General features: G+C 41.5%; 1 protein-coding gene across 9 annotated transcripts in view; it reads right to left on the reverse strand.

The window, feature by feature from the left end:
- The window catches only part of epb41a (erythrocyte membrane protein band 4.1a), a 129,669-nt gene that overhangs the window by 25,124 nt on the left and 80,264 nt on the right, over positions 1–24,281 (reverse strand). For 5 of the 9 annotated variants that reach the window (XM_070985284.1, XM_070985281.1, XM_070985279.1 and 2 more), the window contains 2 exons: positions 11,429–11,557; positions 9,125–9,241 (listed from right to left, as the gene is read on the reverse strand). In XM_070985284.1, the coding sequence (XP_070841385.1) occupies positions 9,125–9,241; positions 11,429–11,557 (246 nt within the window). The remainder of the gene's footprint in view (positions 1–9,124; positions 9,242–11,428; positions 11,558–24,281) is intronic. The other 4 variants (XM_070985278.1, XM_070985277.1, XM_070985283.1 and 1 more) reach the window with 3 other exon arrangements.

Consider the following 24,281-nt stretch of genomic DNA (forward strand, 5'->3'; position numbering starts at 1 on the left):
TGGATGTCTTGAAGTGACTGTTAATGCATTGAAAAATAAATCAAGAGAGGACTGCTTCCCAGCCAAAAATGTAAAGAAAGCTAAAAAGGCAGAGGTCAACTATTGTCCTTCACACCCCACTGGCGAAACAGATGACAGTCTGGAAAACTTGAGAGTTGAACTTTTGAACGATGTCAGACAAAGAAATGGGGCATCAGATGTAAGAGAGAAGATGTCTAAAACTTTCTCCTACCAAAGAAAAGAAGTGGTGCATAGAACACCAGGTGCTGGAGAGAATAAAGTGAGGTGGCCTGCACTTTTTCATATTAATGAGGTAAATACATGCTTGCTTCCCTCCAGTGTGCCTCTTTTCATTGTGCATTTTCACTATGTGTTATGATTTCACTATGTGTATTACAAGAATCACCATTACGTAAATAACTGAGCACTGTTCTTTGTCTCCCGCCACTTTTTTTATGTGCAACAGATTAATGCTGAATATCAGCGAATTACAACACACCCACTTGAGACGACCTTCATGGCACGGATGGACAATCTTCAGCCTCAGCTGACATCAGTTTTCCAGAAGAGGGGAGATGTCACTGGCCAGAAACTAGCCAAACATCTGCAAATCTTATAAGAGGTAACTGTTCATTCATTGTTGTCTATATGTGTGCTTTAATATATTCTCATTCAGTAAAGCATGGATCATTACCGTAAGACACATTTCCAAAGAAATATTTTACATGTTTACATTATATGGTAGCTAAACCAGCCCTGTTTTCTGTGGTGGGACAGTTAATGTACACCACCTGCACTGAGCAAGATTTCTGACAATGCTTAGCACAGCGCTTTCATCCTATGCATCCATACATGTCACATATTGTAACCACACCACAAGTATTTTGTAACCAAAGGAATAAGGTTATAATTATTGTATAACTGTGGGTTGAAAAGTACAATGCACCATTATAGAATATTTGACATGTAGTGATGTTTCTAGTAGGGATGTCCCGATCACATTTTTTTGCTACCGAGTCCGAGCCATTTGATTTTGAGTATCTGCGGATACCGAATCCCGATCCGATACTTCTATAAAACATTATGAAACGAACTAAGAGCAAAGAATAAGATCCAGGATGTTCCTTATTTTTTATTTATTTTTTTTTTTTTTTACCAATGGCTCTTATATTAACATGTAACACTTATGCACAGGGACGGACTGACCATCTGGCATACCGGGCATTTGCAAAATGCACAAAAAGGCAGGGCCTTCATCAGCTCCCGTGGCTGATGACAGTGGTGGTGGTGGCGACATTGCACAGGGACATGCAGTAAAACCTGCAGTAAGATGGACTGCTATCAGAACACTTGACAATAATAAAATGTCAATAACATATATTTGGCTAATGTTCTATGGCCAGGTTAGTTTGTATTCCAGTTAGTTTGTAATACCTGTATAAGTAAGTTTTTTTTTAAGACATTTTGTGTGTAGCCCTCTCACTCATTCACGTGTCATCATCCTTGTTAAGTTTTCAGTTTCTACACTGCTATTTTTATCTTGAAGATTGACCAATAATTAAATCTCTCTTTCTCTTTCTCTCTCATACAAACATACACAGAGTTCAAAGTTCATTCAGGAGTTCAGCTACATTCATCCTTTTGGACTGGGTCACTTCACAATTTATTGAGTACTACTCTTGGGAGAGTTAACATCTGATCCATCATTTCTCATCTCTATTCTTTTTTCTTCCTCCCTGAAACACATAGGTACACCCAATAGGATGAATTCTGCTTAAAGATCTATTACTGTCATGGAGTGGTGGAGTATACGTTTTTGTAGTGTTAATAAATTAGACTTTTTGGAAGTAATTAATGTGTCCATTTTCACTGATTCCTGTTAACTCATTGCATGGCTTAAGGTTTTAAAGAGTTGCACAATTGGTATACACATTCAAGAGACAGAAAAGACCGAAAAGGTGTGTTTATCAAATGTGGTGGGCCGGTCTGATCCAAAATGCCAGGGCCGATTTTTTGTCCCAGTCCGCCCCTGCTTATGCACAGTTGTGCATGCATGCAGTGCAGTGTATTGTCAACTTCTATGAGGTAGCTTGAATTACAGTCTCAAGTCAGAACAGAACACAGAACTAAAATAAAATTTTCTTCACATTAGGAATAGTGCAACATTAAGTAAGGGATAATGCCCGACGAGGTGTCCATTATCAGAAATGAATGGACAACGCGGAGACGTGAACCGTCTGACACGAATGAATGGACTTCGCTTTCATTTCTGATAATGGACACCTCGAAGGGCATTATCAGAATCAGAATCAGAATCAGAAAGCCTTTATTAGTCCCCCGGAGGGGAAATTTCATTTCAGTTACATCCCGTCCAAGAAACATGAAAAAAACAATGACACATAACATGGGGAGTACAGGAACAGGAGAACTGTGGGTCTGCACAATCCAGCGATCAGCACCCCGTTTACTTAGATAAGAAAAAGGAGAACAAGAGGGAGGAAGAGGCAAAAAAAGCAAATCCCAAACTAGACTCCTGTGTGTGTATGTATGTGTGTGTGTGTGTGTGTGTGTGTGTGTGTGTGTGTGTGTGTGTGTGGGGGGGGGGGGGGGGGGGGGGGGGGGGGGGGGGCAAAGTGTGGGATTAGGAAAAAAACACCGCAGCACACAAGTAACATAATAAGACATTACAACAAAACTCAAAGACTTGCACATGTGGGAGCGGGTGAGGGTTTTCGGGGGGGGGGGGGGGTTTGCAGCACAGACACAGAGGGGGCATGCACGCAGCCACATTACGGCGCCTCGCAGCAACCCTCCCTGCTATACTACGACAAGGAAAGGAGGGGGGAGGGAGCCACGAAGGCGCTGAGTTTGAGGGGGGTGTGTGTGTTATATGTGTCTTCGTGTGTGTGTATGTGTAAGCCCATGTACATCATCTCTGCTCAGTCCCAACCCATTGTCTCTTCCGTCTGATGACTGATGACGAAGACACAGCCGTAGCCATGGAGACGACCTTGGAGAGTTCTGATCCAGAAACAAAGTTCACGGGAGTAGAGGATGTTTGGGGGAGGAGATAGGGCCAGAGCGTGCTGTCTGCATAACATCCAGGAGAGTGGAGAGATGCCCACCTTGAGAAGGCCAGTTATCTCGGGGAGCCAATGAAGATAACAATTTGTTTAGGTTAGGCCAACAGTGACATTTTCGTCTGCCTTGAGTCTTTCTTTTTTTTTTTTTTTTTTTTTAATTTATATTTTAACAATAATACCAGACAAAAAACAAACAGAACAAGCCACACAACAACGATAACAACCACAAAACATTGATATGTCACAACGTATTGCGGGGGGTGGGGTGGGGGGGGGTTTACAATGCATGACTGATTTCAGAGTAAACAAAACATAGAGCACCCTGGAAAAGGAATACAGGGATCTTTGCCAATTTTTAGGGACCTTTAAAACATCCTTTGTGAAGAAAACAAGCACCCCCCGCACCTGGTTCCAGATAACATTTAAAGAAGTGTTCATTGGATCCCTCATATGTTTCGACTCAAGATCTTTAAGTTTAGATAGCAATTCAGTTTTCCTCCTCTGTTTCTCCTTATTTTTATATGATGCATAGCTAATAATCCAGCCCCTACAGGTTACTTTAAATGCTTCCCAAACTATTGAAATAGGGGTTGATGGATTCATATTAATTTCCACAAATTCTTTAATATATTTCTTAATCAGCCTAACAAATGCATCATCTCTTAAAAGAGAGTTCTTAAAACTCCACTGTTTATGCTTTGATTTCTTTTCACTGGAAGGATAGAATGTTACTGAAATAGGAGCATGATCTGAGAGGAGGAAGCTATAAATTGTAGAGTCTAAAACATTTTCCAATAGATCATTTGACATAAGGAGATAGTCAATACGGGAATAAGAGTTATGCCTCTTTGAATAAAATGTATATTCTCTTGCATTTATGTTGAGAAGGCGCCACACATCAGTTATAGAGTGTGTCTGCAGTAGTTCTTTAAAGGCTCGGGAGAGAGATTTATCAGTTGGTAAAGGAGAACTTGAGCGATCCAACACTGCATTGCTCACTAGATTAAAGTCACCTCCCACTAATAGTGGTGTGTCTTTAAACTTAATTAACAAAATATTTATTGCTGCCTTGAGTCTTGCTGAGTCTCCCGGTGGCTGTAATTCAAATATATCCAAATTCGGTGGTCAATTTGATCCGAGCTGAGCTGACAACTTCTCCAAGTTGGAATCCACCCTGTGAAGGAGTTCAGAATTCGCAACCAGCTAGCGATTTTGATCAAGAATCGCATCCAGTTTGCGACCGATCTCACTTATTGCTTATTGCTTATCCCGCTTATACCATGGTCACTTATGAAAGAAATAAATGTTAAATAAATTATTAAAACATTAACGTTGTTTTTGTTTAGTTTTTTCATTAAAATTGCAAGTTTTTCACAAGAAGTGGCTGAGTGGACTATTTAATATCTCTCGTTGTGACGCGTTGCCAAGGTAACCGGCTCTGGTCACAGAACCTTCAGCTGAGTAGGCTGCAGCTGTTATAATAGGCCTAATCAGTGAGATGATTGCTTAACGCTATGCTACATGATACAAAGTATCATTTCAGAGGGCAAGTGCACGTCTCACCTCTTGTGTGTGTCCTCTACTGTTTTGCCGTTGTGATAAATAAACTGTGAAACAACATATGTTAACGTATGTTCTGAGTTTCTGTTGCCATGCTTACCAACTAACGTTCGAGCCAGCGCAATTGTTCTCGTCGTTCACAAATATTTCCACACAGCAGACATAGTAGCAGCATATCATGCACCTCAGCTTCAAAACAAACTGCTGCGTGCTGCCGTGTTCCGCGCATGCGCGCTTCAGTGGCATCTGTCACAGACACAGACCCAGCCTGTAAATGTTGGTAGTTAATAAATACTATTTTATTCTCATTTATTTTTAATCACTAGCCCATATATTGTAAATGTGATTAAAAATAACAATAAATATACATATGTATATATTATTTATCCGATACTTGATCGGGACATAATGTCCGATCCGATCGAGTCTGCAGTCACGTGATCAGATCAGGACAACTCTAGTTTCTAGTGCTGCTTTACCTGTCAAATTCAGTATAGTAAAATGTTTTGTTCCTGTTGCTTATATGATAGAGCCAGGCATAGAGTCGAAGCACAAAACACCTTGGAACACACAGTGCCCATAAAACACTTGATGCAAAAATGGACAGTGCCCTGATTGAAATTTGAAAATATTTGTCGTGCAGATGTACAATGTATGGTAAAAATAATGTTTATTAGTGGCAAACCATTTTAATGTTTCCCTTTTCTCCATCATCAAAGGAAATGCCATTCTAACAGACATGCAGAAGTGGGCCATGGGCATTTACGTCATCGGCAAGGAGATTGGAGATCCTGGACATTATGATGACATTGGAAGGCTTGCGCAGTGATGCTTGGAGTGATCTACGCACTGAACCTGGTCTACCCCAAGGAACTGAGACACTATTACGAATTCATTCAAAAAGTTCTCATGGGAATGGATGGGGAAAAGCTTTCCCCCAAAGTCCTTGGACTAAAGAACAAAATCACTGTTGGACTGTTGAAATTCCTCAGCCACAGTTATGTAGTGTATGTGATGCTTTCTTGTTTTTGTGAATTGTGGAATGAATGGTTAATGTGATCTCAAATATAGCATTACTAAGTGTTCCACACAGATGAGAAATGCTTTTGTACAGGACAGAAGTATTCACGCAGTCAGTGGTGAGGACATTACAACAAACAAACTAACTTACTTGTAGTTATATGTGTTAGGGCAGTAATGATGGATCGCCTCTTGTCTGTTTCAGGCCAACATCCAAAAGAGTGACAGGATATTCACTTATGATATTCAACAGAGCCACTTGTTTTATTATCAGTTCAATTGCCTCAATGAAACATTGCCTTTCGATAATATTGTCATTTCAGAGTCAGGCAACCCGTGTTTGTTTTCCAGATGAGGCCCACTCTGTATGGTTTGGGTTTTGAATGTTGCTGAAACTTTTTTTTTTTTCTCCTGGTAATGTTCTCAATTAAAGGTATAGGTATATTTTTTGCAAAAAAGCTGTTAAGTAAGCTCTATAAAGGGTAACCACCACTTTACATGTAACAGGGAAAGAACTATTCTGCTGCCTAGTTTCTGGTCAGGACACTACACAAAAGTGACAGAGTTTATATTGTTCATTCCATCCTTATAGTTATGATTATGGTTGACAGTATCTGAACAGCGGGTTTCTGCTTTCTTGTTTTTGATCTCTTTAGTAGAGGCTATTAAAAGGTAAGGCTTCACAGGTTCTTGTCTTATAAGAAGTATTGTACATCTTGAGAGCAAACATTGCCTGTTTATTCTTTATTAATGGCTTTTTACACAATCAGAGCAACATGTTTTTTTATTTGCAAACAGATTAATGTATCTGTTAAAGTTAACAGCGTTGCTATCTATGCACTGTTCATCTTAGAAAAATAGTTTTGGGTCATTAGACTGCTCTGATGTGAGATGTTAAGAAGTATTTGTATTATATTAAAGTTGGTTGTCTAAAACCATTTTGTGATTCTGTGTGATGTATGACAGCTATAAAAAATTTCATTAGAATCAACTTAATAAAAATAGTAAGGAGAATTTGAGTAAAATCTACTCAAAATATTTGAGGAGTAATATAATGTAATTTATTTGAATTTACTTAAATATTATTAGTTCAGTCAAAATAATAAAAATATCTATCTTCGATAAAATTATTTTGTGCATCCACTTGACATATGAATATTATGTTCATTCAACAAAACATTTTTTCAGTGTGGAGTGGGCACGACTTTGACATTCTGTTGATGTCAGAGGGAGACAAAAATTTGTTTTTTTGCCGCTTACAGTCTCCTTAGTCACTCTTCAGCAGGCACTTAAATACACTGAAAAAAAGATTTTGTTGTGTACTATAGTAGTATCTATTAGGTTAACTGTCACAATTTTTACTTTCTAATTATAAGTATGAGTGAGAACTGGAATTATTCAAGTAAAAACTGTATATGTCATTCATGTAATAAATAAACTGTATGGGAACAGTAAGTTTTACTATGTATTTTCACAGAATATTCAAAGGTTTCATAGCCATTGCACATGAACCTTATTAGCGGTCCAGCGGGACCTGTCCATGCACTGGTGTTTGTGTGTGTGTACATCCGCCTGCACGGGAGAGAGACAGCAGGAGGAGGGGCTGCTAGCTAACCAGCTAACCTCTTTTTATATGTCTCTTTCATATCTTTGGATATGAAGCCTCATTGTTCTCTATTCTGATTCCGTTTACACTGTTTAAATTTTGATTCTGCATTATTCTGCATTATTATTTTCTTGATATAGATTGAACATATTTGGTAATGGTTCCGATTCTGTATGAAAGATGTGTATTTTTTTTAAATCAGAGCGCTATTTTTAAATATTTTGACAGCATATTATCAAAAATACATTGGTTTAACAGTGGTACAGTTTATCTTGGTTACATGATTCTGTAGTTTTAATGTAGTATTTCTTGTAGTATTGTGTAGTTTTAATGTATTATTTTGTCATTGAGTTTTTGTCCTTAAGCCCAAAGCAACAACTTTCTGCCCTCTCAAGCAGCAACTACAGCAAGCTGTGTCACAAGCAAAGCCATCTGGCTATTCAGGTAAAAAAAAAAAATTGTGTAGTGCACTTCATAAGTTGTAAGAGGTTTACCATCATCACAGAATATATATTTTGAATTTTGAAGTTATGTGTTGTGCCGCATAAAATGTGATATATACAAAAGTTGAAAGGATGATCTGATGTTATATCTAATCTAGTGATACAAATATAGCCCAAAAAATGCTGCTTCTCCATTATCCCTGGCATTAAAGTAATTTTGAGTATGATGCATTAATGATTAGATTTTTTGTATTTTACAGCCTCCACCGGGAAAGTTCTCCTGCTCTTCAGGCTACGTATGCCCTTTGCAAACAGTTCTTGAACTTGTCCTTGTGCCTTTAACAAGCTACCTCAGACCCATTTTAGGCACCCTGAGATGAAATTTCTGTCATCATTTACACGCCTCAATACTAATAGAAGGACTGAAGTTTTGTCAACATTCATGCTCTTCTGGGAGTTTCCGAGATGTTTGTTTCTCACAAAACTGCAGTGAACGGCAACTTGGGTTTAAACATCCAAAAAATATGTCATGAATCATAAAAATGTCTCCATACTGCTCATCTGAAGTAATCCAAGTGTCCTGCAGCTTACACATTCCTAGATGTTTTGGAAAAAAAAAAAAAAAAAAAAACATCACAAAATTGTATTTTGGCTTTGCCGTATTTGCTGCTCACTGTAGTTGACTGGAAAAAACATCTCTCAAACTCACAGAAGAACACGGATGTTAACAAAACTTCACCAATCCTATCGACAAAGGGGTGAGTAAATAATAACAAAAATTTCATCTTAGGGTGAACTATACCTTGTTGTTGTTTTGCCATGCAAACTTGCTGGAAAAGTTTTATTGAAAAAAATATTTTTTCACTTTAAAGAAAAAAAGGTTAGATTAAATTAAACATTTGCCCCATTTTTTAATTCATTGTCTCGTTAACAAAAACATTAAGAACAAATTAATGCAATTTAAACTGCAGAAAAATTATGTAAAATTTTGTGTAAATGTTGCTTAAATATAGTCCATAAATAAAAGTTAGAAAAAGTATTCAAAAATTATCTTGAAAAGCCATTGATTTCAGGGGAGATTTCTAAGTAAAACTTAGAAAGAAGGAAAGTGTAAAATTCAATGACCATATTAATAATCATCAGTAAATTATCTGAGGTTTGCTAGTAAAAGAAACTTATATCCGCAAGTAAAGTTTACCTGATGATTGCCCTTGTCGAATTTACTTACAATTTCGAAGTGCAAAAACTTTCCCAGGATTTCCCACTCCAAATTTTTTTCAGTGTAGTATGTTGTGAAAGATCAATAAGAGTGGCACAAGTGACTGAAAGTAGGCATCCATGACAGTGTGGTAATTAATTTTTGTATTGATTTGTATTGACTGACTGTGGGGATGTTTGTAAAGTGAGCAGACCTTTGTGATCTGGGTTGTGGTGGTGGTGCTGATGGTCTCCGAAGTGATGGTCTGGGCACTCAGCAGCACTCCTGAGTCCCTCTCTGCTAGGCTGTCCACCGGCTGTAGGAGAGACACCTTTGAAATGTTACACAAGAACCTCAAATGAATCCATTTAAACATACTCAATTATCTCTTATAACTTCGATTTTCTGATTTAATTCAAAAGTTTGCAACTACAGGCCATTTCATTCAGATTAAGTTCTTGTATTTAGACTTCTTGAATATTTAAGAAATTTGGCTTTTGCAGAAAAACACATTTATATTTCTCAAAGTATCAAAAAAATGTACTTTTTTTGGTAATGGCACTCAGGTACTGTATCAGTATTAGTACTGAAAAGTTAATGGGGAATTAGATACCAACTGGGCAAATAGGGCAAGAGAGCTAGTCTCCTGAACTTCAGGACACCGAAAGGCTCCAGCTTTACTGTAAATGGTAAAATGGTAAATGGCTTTATTTAGCTCGTTTATCCAAAGCATTTTACAATTTGCCCCTCATTCACCCATTCACAGTCACACACCGATGGCAGTGAGCTGCAATGTGAGGTGCAATTTGTGGTTCAGTGTCTTGCCCAAATACACTTTGACGTGAATAGGAGGAGCTGGGGACCAAACCAAACACTTAGTGATTGACCTACTCTACCCTCTGAGCAACAGCTGCCAACAGCATTCCAACTATAGCCTCGGGGCCCAAGAATGGGTTAATCTTTGGACATGCTATGACCATTTATACTAACTTGAAATGTGCCATGGATGAAAAAAGTGCAGTGTCCTTGCCTTGTGAGTTTAGCCTGATTTCAACATATTGACAGAGGTCAGACAAGGGCCAAAATTTCACAATGGACCAGTCCTCTATAGTGAATATACCTTGTATGTCAACATTCACTACTCACAAAAAGTTAGGGATATTTGGCATTCAGGTGAAATTTATGTAAAAAGTTCATGCTACAGTGATATTATATCACGAAAGTAGGGCATTTAAGTAAAAGTATGCAATGGTGATTTCTTCATCTCAAACACTTAATTGAAACAAAAGCCAACAATAGTGGTGGGTACACCACAACAAAAAATGTCAATGTCTCAATAACTTGTCATGTGCACTTGAGCATCAACTACAGCTTGGCAGCAACATCTCATGCTGTTCACAAGTTGCCTTATTGTCTGCTGAGGCATGGCATCCCACTCTTCTTGAAGGGCGGCTCCTCAGGTCATTGAGGTTCTGGGGTTCAGCCTCTAAACAGAAACTCAGCTGATCCCACAGGTTTTCTATGGGATTCAGGTCTGGAGAAAATGCAGGCCACTCCATTTGAGGTACTCCAGTCTCCAGCAGTCATTCGCTAATGATGCACCCTTGATGAGCTGGAGCATTGTCGTCCATGAAGATAAAATTAGGCCTGTGTTGTTCATACAGGGGCACAATTACTGGATTAATGATGTTATTCAGGTAGTATGGGCTTGTCACTGTACCATTCACAAAGTGTAGAGCAGTTCTGTATTGACTAGACACACCTGCCCACACTGTAACACCACTACCACCAAAGGCTTGTCTGATGACAACAGTGGCAGATGCATAGCGCTCTCCTTGACATCTCCAACATCATTAGTGGTGAAGTGGTCATCGGTGTGGGATGTGGCCAAAGCGTGTCCACTTCTATGCCTTTCTGTGACTCTTCCCATCTCTCTGTATCTCTGTTGCAACCTGCTGATGACACTCTGTGACACTCTAAGCTCAGTGGCCACTTCCCTCTGAGAACATCCTTTGAAGCCTGGCAATGGCGAGGTACAGTACTGTTGATCAATTGTTCAGTGTCGTCTTGGTCTCACTATGTCAAAATGTGAACAGCATGATGAAGAGGACTGTTTAAATACCAATTCTAATTGAACCAGGAAATGGTTGATTCATGGATGCAACACCTGTTGTGAATTTTGCCGTTCAGCTCCTTGTTAGAGATCAGCATGTTGTGCAAAAAGTACTGGAAAGTACATGTGCATTCAACAGTTGGACATGTGCATTCAAAAGTTTAGACAAGGTCATATTAAGTTCACCTGTAAAGATTATAGTGCATTTTAAGTTCATCCTTAAATTTCACCCGAAAGTCGAATATCCCTAACTTTTTATGAGTAGTGTATGTACTAGTCCAGCATTAAAAATATCCCATTGCATACAAGGTGAGACAATTAAGACCCATAATTGTATTTTATCAAGACCTACAGATACTTTGTGAAATGTTCTTTTTTGTGTGCAGTTCCCAGAATTTCCCTCACCTGTGCTGACTCATATGTGATGGTCTTGGTCTCAGTGTGAACTAAGGGTATGTCCTTGTAGGTCACACTTCCTCTCAGGGAGTTTGTGACATCAGAGATGGTGATTGTCTGGGTCTTTAGCACGGGAGACTGGAGGGATCACATCAAGAGTCAGCAACAAACTCTTTGAAGACTCTATCAATACAAAACAACTGTCACATATTAACTATCAAACCACTCAATAGCAAGAAATTAAAACACAATGATCCTTTGCAACCATTAAGGAGTAAGGTTAGCTTGAGGTCCTGCAGTTGACATCACAGCATTTAATTGTCACCATATTTCTAGACTGAAAACATACTACTCCTTGACCTGCAAGAATGTAAATGTATTAATACTGACTGCTACTGTACTCATGAAATAACCTTCATAACTTTAGCTCTTTGATGGACTACATAGAATGAGTTGCGGTTTATGTCACACACAGATTCTTTTCAAGTGTGTTTATACAGAACAGTCAGTTTGATTATTGTCATCATCATTGTGTTATGTTCATATGAAGCCATCAGCATGAGGAAGTGTCTGCTGTAATCTTTGTTGTGTCAGCTAAATAAGAAAGAGAGAGGGCTTGTTGCATGGGATTAATCATGATCTGATCATGATAGAGGGCGGTGCGCAAATTAGTAGCCATGACTTACCATTACCGGGGCATAGGGGTAAGGTCAGGGGTAGGTTGCTAGGGCTGTAACAAGCTGTCCTCAGTTCAGCTGAGGTTTTACTGAGGAGCATCAGTATAAGCATCACATACACGTAATTTTCTTATTTTTTTATCTGTAGCTCTTCAGTGTTCAGGTGAGACAGGTGGTCAGAGGGTGAAAACCAAACTCCTGCATAAAACAAACAACACTAGATGGCAACATTACCTATTTTCCTGAAACTACCAACTCAGCCTGAAACTGTCCTAATGGACAGCTTTTGACATGAGGGCTGTTATCAAATTCATCTGCTGGAGAAGGTTGAAGGAAATTTCTGTGTTTACCTTAAGACATGTTTGTTTGATGTATTTTTGAGATATCACTACTAGTGTGGAAGCCAGTCTTCATAAAGCATGCAACTTACAAAGTGTGATGTGGAACATACACAGAACAGACTTCTCAGTGAAATAGGAGGCATCTTGTGTCTGTGTTGTTCAATGATGGAGAGGAGAGGATTAGATAGATAGATAGATAGATAGATAGATAGATAGATAGATAGATAGATAGATAGATAGATAGATAGATAGATAGATAGATAGATAGAAAAAAAGTACAGTCAAAGTACAGATGTCCAGTGCAAACAGAATTAAAAGTAAAGATGTCCAGTGCAAACAGAATTAAAGGTAAAAATGTCCAAACAGAAGTAAAAGTAAAAGTGTCCAGTGCAACAGAAAGCAAGTTTAAATGTCAAGTGTTTAAATGAGATGTCCAGAGTTTAAATGTCCAGTGCAAGTTAAGGTGCATGTTGAACAGAGTGTTGTACAGATTCCATTCAGAACATTGAGCCACATGGCGTGGGAGAGGAACAACTTCCTCAGTCTGTCAGTGGAGCAGGACAGTGACAGCAGTCTGTCACTGAAGCTGCTCCTCTGCCTGGAAATGACACTGTGCAGCGGATGCAGTGGATTGTCCATGATTGACAGGAGCCTGCTCAACACCCGTCGCTCTGCCACAGATGTCAGGCTGTCCAGCTCTGTGCCCACAACAGAGACCACCTTCCTCACCAGTTTGTCCAGACGTGTAGCATCCCTCTTTTTGATGCTGTCTCCCCAGCACACTGCTGCATAGAAGTGGGCACTTGCTACCACAGTCTGGTAGAACATCTGCAGCATCTTTTTGCAGATGTTGAAGGATGCCAGCCTTCTGAGGAAGTACAGTTGGCTCTGTCCTCTCCTGCACAGAGCATCTGTGTTGGCAGTCCAACCCAAAATGGATTGGTCACCAAGCTGCACTCCCAGGTATTTGTAGGTCCGTACAATCTCCACACAGTCCCCTTTGATGGTCACAGGCTCCAGATGAGGCCTGGGCCTCCTGAAGTCCACCACCATCTCCCTGGTCTTGATGGTGTTGAGGTGCAGGTGGTTGGAGTCGCACCATGTGACAAAGTCCTGGATCAGTGTCCTGTACTCCTCTTCCTATCTGTTCCTCATACAGCCCACAATAGCAGTGTTGTCTGCGAACTTTTGCACATGGCAGACTCTGAGTTGTATTGGAAGTCTGATGTGTACGGGGTGAACAGGACTGGAGAGAGCACGGTCCCCTGCGGTGCTCCTGTAGTCTGTAATCCAGATCACTAGATTTTTCAAATAATTTGTCATTTTTGTGGGAAAAACCCCCCAAACATATGACTTATAGCACGTCTGAAAGGGAACTTTAACAATTTCAGTTAAATGATGGTAAAGCCTTTTCCATTCAAGATAAAGATGGCAGTTATGATAGTGCCTAGATCACAGCATGCCAAGATGCTGACAGCATCTTCATGTGGGGAAAGTATTCTACACTGAAACTGCACATCTGCATGGTACATTTATATTTATATAGTGGCTGGATAGCTCAGTGGCTAAAATTGAAACTGCACTGCATCTGCATGGTCCCTACTAGGACAATTACAGACTCTGCAATACAGAGATTAATCAGCTAATGTATACCACAGCAACAGTGATTTTAGAGATGCTTGGCTATAAGTTTGTATGTGCAAGATGTAAGATGAACAGCATGAACAGCCACGAGGAGAAGGACGCCAGAGGCCAAGATCAAGGCAACATGGACAAAAATTAGTCAACTCTCTGGGAAAGAAAGGGAAGTACCACCAACTCTCCTTACCAGAGCTGAGACTGAACTAGGTACTTTAAGAACATATGGGAAAAAGAGGCATCACATAACACTGATGCTCAGTAGACAGTGGATCTAAGAACAGACCACAGCAATCTCCCAGAATAAGAACCAGTAAACATCACAGTGACAGACAGAGTGTCAGATATGAAGAGCTGGACAGCACTGGGCCTGGATATGACCCACACCAACTGGCTAAAGAAGCAAACTACACTCCATGAGCGCCTGGCAGTACATGTGAATCAACTACTGATGAATGGAAAATGGCTGACCCAAGGACAGTCCTGATCTTGAAGGGCCATTAACCTGCCTCGGCCCAACATGGAATCTCCTCTCAGGCATCATAGCAGTTAAGATGAGTGGGGTCCAGAAAGGGATTGGTATCAATACCAGAGGAGCCAGCTACTGATTGATAGAGCAGTCACCCAAGACTGCAAGACTGCAAGTGCACTGCCTGGATTGACTATAAGAAAGCCTATGACTCAATGTCACACACATGGATCCTGGAATGCTTGTGATTCATTAACATCATCAAGACACTAGAGCCTTCATCAGGAACTCAATGGGGCTGTGGAGAAAGTGAAGGAAGTCAGCCACAGCCAAATACCTACAACAAATAAGGCAGGTCCTGAAGTGTTGGCTAAATGGAAAGAACAAGGTCTGGGTAATCAATACATACGCACTGCCAGTCATCAGATAAGCTGGTATGATCAGCTGGCCAGAGAAGGAGATAGAAACCACTGATATCAAGACAAGGAAGCTTCTCACAATGCATGGAGGGTTTCATCCCAAGTCCATCACCCTGAGACTGTAAACTAAGTGGACCAAGCCGCAGCTATGGCTAGCTCCTGCCAGCTGCAAGCTACTACTATAGCACCAATCTCTAAAAATTTTTAGTGCCACCTAAAGGTGAAATTTAATTCTTAATGCTCAAGTGCACATGACAATTTAATCATATTCTACAGACCTTTTTCAGCATCCCCATATGTAGTACCTTGTTGAATTTTGTTACCATGAAATAGACATGAAACCGATACAGCAACCAATAAGTAGTAAGTTGGTGTTTTAGCAATGGCCACATGCTTCAATATATCAGGTACCTCCTCATGAAGAACTTGTTTACCAAGTTTCATTTTGATAAAGTCAGCAGAATTGTAGAGATATCATGTTTTACTGTTACTGTAGTGCCTTCTGTGGGTAAATTGTATGAAATGCAGCACACTTGTGCAATATGTACAACGTTTCTAAATCTGGTTGCAAATTCAGTCGGCCCACTAAGTGCATCAGGCTATACCTTCAAAACTTTGGTTACCAATTACAGACAAGTGGTACAAGTAGTAAATGATACCCAAAAACAACTCCAACTCAGGTTTTGTTTAGAGTCATCTAAGTTTGGTGAAGATAAGATGCAATATTTACCATAAGAAGCAAAATGTGTTTACCAAAAAAATCACAAATGGCAGAAGTATTCTATTGGTGCAACCAAGAACATATCATATAACAGTCAAATCAGCCAGTCCTGCCTCAACATCAACCAGCCCTGACTCAACTACAACCCCACTCAGGCCACCTGATTCTAAGGGAAAGAGGTGTCAGGTCTGCCCAAACAGTAAAGACAGAAAGACAAACATATTGTGCTTCAATTGCAAGAAATATCTCCGCAAAGAACACACTGAAAGTGTCACTTTTTGCCATACATGTATCTAAACACACACACACACACACACACACACACACACACACACACACACACACACACACACACACACACACACACACACATGTTCTCGTATACAGACTTTTACTTTCTGTTTTGGAATTAGTAATAGATTTCTACTGGTTTGATTTGATTGATTGGTTGTTGTTTGTTTGACCTTGCAAATCTATATTTCTTTACATTTACGCTATATATATTTGTTGAGTTTTTCATTTTATAATAATACTACAGTTCTATTGCTGAAAAAAAGACTTTTTTGCCTTTTTCTTAAAGTAACACCACGTAACACCATAGATGTTACTATAGCTAATAATATTAAAATGAAAAAATAAATAAAACAAATTTAAGAAATGTGTTAAATGTGCTAAAACCCCTCAGTAATAGCCAGGTAACACAACAACCTTTCATTTATTAATATGATTCTCTTGAGGTTAATTTAACCATTTTTTTAAAATTGAAATCGAGGGATATACTGACAAAAAAGGCCCAGAGTGTCACACTGCGGTGAGGTCGTCCTGTCTTGGGTTATTGTCTTGTCATTTCCTGTTTTATTTTGAAAGTCTAACTCTCCTCTCGTTTCAGATCACTTGCCCTTCCTCTTGTGTCACCTGTTCGTCATCCCTGATTCCTGATTGTGTCCACCTGTTCCCCATTACCCTCATGTGTTTAAATAGTCTGCGTCTCCCTTTGTCCTGTGCCGAAGTGTTTCGTCTTATGTCCGATCACCAAAGCCTGCATCATAGCTCACAGCCACAGTCTGTACTTGTAAGTCTTGTTTCCTCGTCAGAGTGATTTTTTGTTGTAACTTCTGTAGTTTAGTTTAGCATTTATAGTCTTTTGAGTAATTTGCTTTCTTGGTTTGCCTCCCTTTGGAGTGATTTTTAGTTCATATAGTTCATAGTTGTAGTGAGTCTAGCCTCCATCTTTTAGGAGAGTTTTTTGTTTCTGTCCTGTTCTTTCTGTTTCTTTGTTAGCTCTTTCTCCATTCGGAGAGACTTTAGTTTAAAGTTTTGTTGCCTTTTGATTTTCCTCTCTGTGAGTGATTTTGATTTTGATAATTTTTATAGATCCGTGTTTGAGATATTTTCCTCCTTTGGAGTGTTTTTTGTTTTCACTAGAGTAGTCGAGTATTCTCATAGATCAGGTTTCATAGCCCCTTTGTTTGCTCTGCATTGAGGTTGTCTTGACTCAATAAAAGTCTGCTCACTGTCATTCTCTGCTCCTGAGTCCTGTTTTGAGTTCGGGCCTGACACAGAGGCCCTCACCAAAAATTTTAAAACCAATATTCTCATGGATAAGGAAGCCTAACAAGGTAACCAAGAGATTGTTGGTTGTTGGTTCTCTGTAGATAAAAGAGCTTGGTCTGCACCAGCTCTATATGGAAAGTGTCCTGAGACAACTTCTGTTGTGATTTGGCGCCATACAAATAAAATTGAATTGAACTGAATAGATGAGAAACAAATTGGATGAAAGATAATTGTTTTTAGTGTATTTTACAGCTGATTGAAGACACAGGTCAAAACCGACCCGTTAACACAAGAGATGGTCACAGAAAGCTAACACAAGAGGAAGGTTAACAGGTGCTGTAGAGCATATTCATGAGACAAACCTATATACACTAAACAAAAATCTAAATGCAACACTTTTGTTTTTGCTCCCATTTTTCATGAGCTGAACTCAAAGATCTAAAATATTTTCTATATACACAAAAGATCCATTTCTCTCAAATATTGTTCACAAATCTGTCTAAATCTGTGTTAGTGAGTACTTCTCCTTTGCTGTTCATTGAAGTTCAATAAACAGTAGAATATAGGTTGAGTTAAAAAATAGCAACAGGGATGTGCGGTAAGAGAAGAAACAGTGAAAAAACAAGCAGCACAAACATATAATTAAGTAATTTTAAAGTGCATTTGAGAGAATGACCTGAGGTGACAACAGTGGTGCAAAAGATGCTCATTTAGAGTTCAGCAGTCTGATGGCCTGAGGGAAAAAGCTGTTGCATAACCTGGTGGTCCTGCACCAAATGCTGCAGAGCCTCTTTCCAGAGGCCAGCAGAGAGAACAGACCATGGTGGGGATGTGAAGAGTCCCTGATGATGTTAACGGCATGGGACATGCAGCGTTTAGGTGCAAGGGGCGAGAGAAGGAGGAGGAGGAGAGAAGTCCCATTGATTTTCTCTGCTGTCCTCACCACTCTCCTCACGTTCTTCCAGTCAGCAGCACTACAGCCTCCACACCACACAGAAATGCTTGGAAAATGTCTTCATTGTTACTGGTCTTTCAAGTCAAACTTGAGACCTGATGGTTATAGATGGTTATCGGAAGCTGTCTAGGTTTGAAAGATTTTTTTCTTAATTTGGTTAATTTAAACCTGAATCTGAAGTATGTTAGATTGTATCATATTTGCTCTCCACTGATGAGAACATTGGTTTAGGCTACTTTCAGTAACTGACATAGAGACTCAAACACAAAATCTATCTTGTGTTTACTTTACCGGCACCATTTGCCCACGATGAACATGGTGGTCAAGGCTGCTGAGGTGGAATGCAGAGGGCCCCTGTCCAAGTCAGGTGTCTGACAGCCCCCTATAAGAGCACATATGGACGACCTCACCATCACGACAACATCAGTCCCAGGGAGCAGGTAGATCTTGCAAGGTCTGGAGAGACTCATCACATGGGCAAGGATGAATTTCAAGCCCTCCAAATCAAGGTCCATGGTGTTGAAGAGGGGGAAGGTGGTTGACAAATTTCGTTTTTCCATGTCAGGAACAGCAATCCCATCTATTACTGAACAACCAGTCAAGAGCTTGGGAAAGCTCTTTGACTTCACCCTGAAAGACACTGCTGCCATCCAGAAGTCAAGTGAAGAGCTTGGAGCCTGGCTCACCAAGGTGGACAAGTCAGGCTTGCCTGGTAGATTTAAAGCCTGGATCTACCAGCACTCCATCCTGCCCCGAGTCCTGTGGCCTCTCCTCGTCTACGCAGTCCCCATAACAACAGTGGAATCGCTCGAAAGGAAGATCAGTGGCTTTCTTCGGAAGTGGCTGGGCCTTCCACATAGCCTCACCAGCGCTGCCTTGTATGGGACGAGTAACACCCTGCAGCTGCCCTTCAGCGGACTCGCTGAGGAGTTCAAGGTGGCACGCACAAGAGAAGCCCTACAGTACAGAGACTCCAGGGACTACAAGGTGTCATCAGCTGGGAATGAAGTGAGGACAGGAAGGAAATGGAGGGCAGAGAAGGCAGTGGAGGTGGCAGAGTCAGGCCTAAGGCAGAAGGCCCTGGTGGGGGTCTTGGCAACTGGAAGAGCAGGCTTGGGCTACTTCCCAAAGACCCAGGTCAGCAAGGCCCAGGGCAAGGAGAGACACCTGCTACTCCAAGAGGAGGTCCGAGCAGGCCTGGAGGAAGAGAGAGTGAGTAGGGCAGTGGGACTCCGGCAGCAGGGAGCATGGACAAGGTGGGAGAACACATTGCAGCGCAAAGTCACCTGGTCAAACATTATGCAGGCAGACTTCCATCGCGTCCGGTTCCTGGTACAGGCAGTCTATGATGCCCTCCCAAGTCCAGCAAACCTTCACACCTGGGGGAAGAGCGAGGCACCTTCCTGCCCTCTTTGCTCCAGAAGAGGCTCTCTAGAACATCTCCTCAGCAGCTGCTCCAAAGCCCTGGCTGATGGTCGCTACCGTTGGCGCCATGACCAGGTGCTCAAAGCAGTTGCTGAGAGTATAGCCTCAGCCATCAGTACCAGCAGACACCATCATGCTCCTAAGACAGCCCCCTTCATCAAGGCCAGAGAGAGACCTCGGGTACAACCACAAGCAACAACAGGCCTCCTCCACACAGCCACCGATTGGCAGCTGCAGGTTGACCTGGGAAAACAGCTGAGGCTCCCACAGCACATTGCACCAACATCCCTCCGACCAGACATGATTATTACATCTGAGGCTTCAAAACACCTGATCATGCTGGAATTAACTGTGCCCTGGGAAGACCGGATTGAAGAAGCCAACGAGAGGAAGCGTGAGAAGTACCAGGAGCTGGTGGAGGAGTGCAGGGCTGGAGGACAATCTACGAGCCTGTAGAAGTTTGCTGCAGAGGCTTTGCAGGACGCTCACTCTGCAAAGTCCTTGGACGGCTGGGCGTTACAGGGGCGGCCAAGAAGAGGGCCATTCAATCGGCAGCTGTCTGTGTTGTGTGTCTGTCTGTCTACCCCTGGATCCATGGCTGGTCAGCCCCTCACCTGCTGCCAGCTCCTCCCACTGCTACTCACCTGCAGTCACTCTCCCTGATCAGGGAGAGTATTTAAGGCATGGACCTGCTCCTCTCCTTTGCCGGATTATTCCTCATTCCCATGTCGAGTTCTGGTTGTTGGTCCTGCCTGTCTGCCGCTTCCACGCGTGCCTCGATCCATACCCGCTTCGTCGGTGCTCCCTTAGTTCTGATTCAGAAACATCTCCTGGATGTGCAGCTGATTGGCCTTTTTCGGCCAATCAGCTGCACGTTAAAAGGGAACCACATGGCTACTTATGCAGCTTCTGGTTATGCCGACATCAGTAATGTGGTGTCTACATGTTTGTCTTCGTCGGTGTGTTCGAGTGATTTTATGTTTTCGTTGCGCTGTCCCAAGGCGCACATACAGCCGTGGGACTCTTTTTGACATAGGCAACACGGCAATCTGCAAATTAAACCTGGCACACACCGGCGGCCCGTTTCGACACCGACCCCCACTACTGCAGCACACTTGCAGAGGAAGCACCACAGGCGGTGCGAGGGAAAGCGGGAAAAGCGCGGTGGTATCCGGGCTAGGCTAGCGGCGAATCCACACAAGCCGGCTCACTTGCCTTGACTCACATTTGAACTTAAGTGGCATCCCATTCTTAATCCATAGGATTTAATATGAATAAAATTGGAATTAAAGTGATTGGCCCCAAAAACAAAAAGTTAATTGAAAACCTGGGAGGATTGACTCCTTGGATCAAGTCTTAGGTCACAAGTCTTGGGGTTATCATAGACTCAGAATTGAATTTTAATTCTCATCATTCTCATCATCATCATGTTTTCATCTCAGAAATATAGCAAAGGTACGACCATTCATAAATCAAAATGATGCTGAGAAATTAATTCATGCCTTCATATCTAGCCGGCTAGACTGCAGACTGTAATGCACTCTTTACAGTTCTAACTAAGAAAACCACAGACAGACTTCAGCTTATCCAAAACTCTGCAGCCCAGTTAACAAACACCAAAAGAACAGAGTACATTAGTTCAGTCCTAGCTACTCTGCACTGGCTCCCTGTAATCTATAGAATTGACTTTAAGGTCCTCCTTCTTACATACAAAGCCCTAAATGGACAGGGACCTAGCTACATCACCAATTCTTTAAAAAATTACATCCCAACAAGAACGCTGTGTTCATCAACTGATGGGTTGTTGGAGGCTCCCAGAAACAGCCAGAAGAAAATGACGATGCAGCCTTTGTTAATTATGCCCCAAAACTATGGAGCACACTGCCCAAAAACATCAGGGAAGCAAACTTGGTAGATATTTTCAAAAGGCAGCTTAAAAATCTTTTTATTTATTCATTGAGATCAGGGAATAATACCCTCTAAATGCATTGCACTTACATGGTATCTTGCACCATTCTTCATTACTTTTGTTCTTTTACTTGCACAGATTTTACCACTGCTGTTTTGTTTGTTTGTTTTTTTTATTGATTGGTTTATTTCAAAATTCATTCTTTTACTTGTTTTTAATCCATATATTGTGCTTGTGTTTACTGTTTTTTAACTCTTCTCTACACTGTTCTGAATGTAATTGTTAAGGCTGTACAGCCGCCGAGTAATTGGACCCAGAGATGCAGAAACCAGAGGCAGGGATTGTATGAAACCAAGTAATAAATTTATTAACAAAACAAAGAACAGAAAACGCACTCAACGAGCAGAATAATAAACAAACAAAAGGCGCACTCAAACGGAGTGGGAGATGAAGCAAACAAAAGACGCACTCAAACGGAGTGGATGAACTAAGGGAGCACCGACGAAGCGGGTATGGATCGAGGCACGCGTGGAAGCGGCAGACAGGCAGGACCAACAACCAGAACTCGACATGGGAATGAGGAATAATCCGGCAAAGGAGAGGAGCAGGTCCATGCCTTAAATACTCTCCCTGATCAGGGAGAGTGACTGCAGGTGAGTAGCAGTGGGAGGAGCTGGCAGCAGGTGAGGGGCTGACCAGCCATGGATCCAGGGGTAGACAGACAGACACACACACAGGGAAAAGGGAGAGGAGACACACAGGGAGAGACAGGAAGCTGGGATCGTAACAGTAATCCAGGGAAACGAGGCCTATCAGATTGATAGTTTCAGATGTCCTTCGATGCTATGTAAAGCACTTTGAACTGCAATCCCTGTATGAAAGGCACTATATAAATAAAGCTTTATTATTAAAAGTATTGCAATGAGGAACTGCTTTTATACCACTGACTGGGAAGTGTTGCGCAGTCCACACAGGTTGCACATCAACAGTTTAACAACCTCCATTAGGAATACATTAATTTCTGTGTGGAATACACTGTGCTACCGGGAAAGTGTTCTTTATACCAAACAACAAACCCTAGACTTACTGAATGAGAAGAAGAGGGTTTTTAGATCTGGGTGCAAAAATGAGCTGAGGAGGGTGCAGAGGGAGCTGAAAAGGGAAATAAGGAGAGGCAAAGAAGCAGAAGGAGCGCCCTCAGGGGAACAATGCCAGATAGTTCTGGGGGCGCCTGAAAGCCATCTCTGGCCACACCAGTGACAGTGGGATGAGCCCAGAATCTGGAGACCGGGAATGAACAAATGAACTAAATCTGTTTTTCAGCAGATTCAGAAGACACAGTCACCTTCTTGCTTCACATATCTTTTTCAAACCTGGGGAACACTGGGAGCACAGTGAGGTTCTTTTTTTTTCTTTTTTTAATTTCTCCAGTGCTTTGAAAACAATCCAGCTATCACTGCTCAGGGGATCTGGCTGTGTGGACCATCAACTACCTCAACAACAGACCACAGAAGGTGAGGGTTTGCAACTGTGTGTCTGATGTGGCAGTTTACAGCACCTGGGCTCCACATGGCACAGTGCTCTCTCCTTTCCCCTTTACCTTCTACACATTGGACTTCAGACACAACACAGACAGCTGTCATATCCAGAAGTTCTCTGATGATACAGCCAAGGTGTGCTTATAGTGGGCTCCTCCTCCTCCTCTGGTAGCTGGTTTCTGGCTGGGCTCATGATTTCCCATCTTGTTTTCTGTATTTATTTTAATTTTCCTTAAACTTGAAAGTTTAAATTTTTGGCTGAATTGGACATCTAAAGACATATTTTATGGACAAACATTTAAAAGTTGTGGATGACCCTTGCGACCTCTGATAGACAGAAAAGGCCTGCTTTGGGTTACCAACAGAAAAAGCCTGCTGGCAGCTAAAGCTAATTAGCACCAAGATGCCTCCTTTCTCCACAGATGACCTCTACAAACTTCTGCAGCAGGTTGTAGTGTTGGAAACTAAAGTACAGCATCTAGAGTACTCCTCCTCCTCCTCTGGTACAGTAGCTGGTTTCTGGCTGGGCTCGTGATTTCCCATCTTGTTTTCTGCATTTATTTTAATTTTCCTTAAACTTGAAAGTTTAAGTTTTTGGTTGAAATGGACATCTAAAGACATATTTTATGAAAAAACATTTAAAAGTTGTGGATGACCTTTGCGACCTCTGATATTTCACGGATACACTCTGCACTGGCCTACTGACAGAAAAAGCCTGCTTCGGCCTACCAACAGAAAAAGCCTGCTGGCAGCTAAAGCTAATTAGCACCAAGATGCCTCTTTTCTCCATGGATGTGCCTCTTTTCTCCACAGATGACCTCTACAAACTTCTGCCGCAGGTTGCAGTGTTGGAAACTAAAGTCCAGCGTCTGGAAATAAACGCAGAAGTAAACGGACCTTGTGGAAATGACAGCACTTTGCCACTGACTCAAAACAGCGGACTGGAGAATGCTAACATCCAGCTAATTAGCTCTGATACAGCTCCCTCGAAAACTAAAGGGCTGTGTACCAGGTGATAAATCTGCCAGTATTAGACCTCCCTGGAATGCTCTCGGGGCAAAGCCCAAGAGTAAATCAGCTGATATGGGGAGACGTCCAACAGGCAGAACCCAGCGCCCAGAGATCTGTGATGCGACAGGCTGGCCTGCGTTATCATCCTACTCAACACCTGTGCAAAGTAAGACACAGCCGTGGATAAAAGCTAAAGGGAAGATGA

This window comes from Chaetodon trifascialis, chromosome 17 (assembly GCF_039877785.1).
Source record: "Chaetodon trifascialis isolate fChaTrf1 chromosome 17, fChaTrf1.hap1, whole genome shotgun sequence".
Taxonomy (NCBI): Eukaryota; Metazoa; Chordata; class Actinopteri; order Chaetodontiformes; family Chaetodontidae; genus Chaetodon; species Chaetodon trifascialis.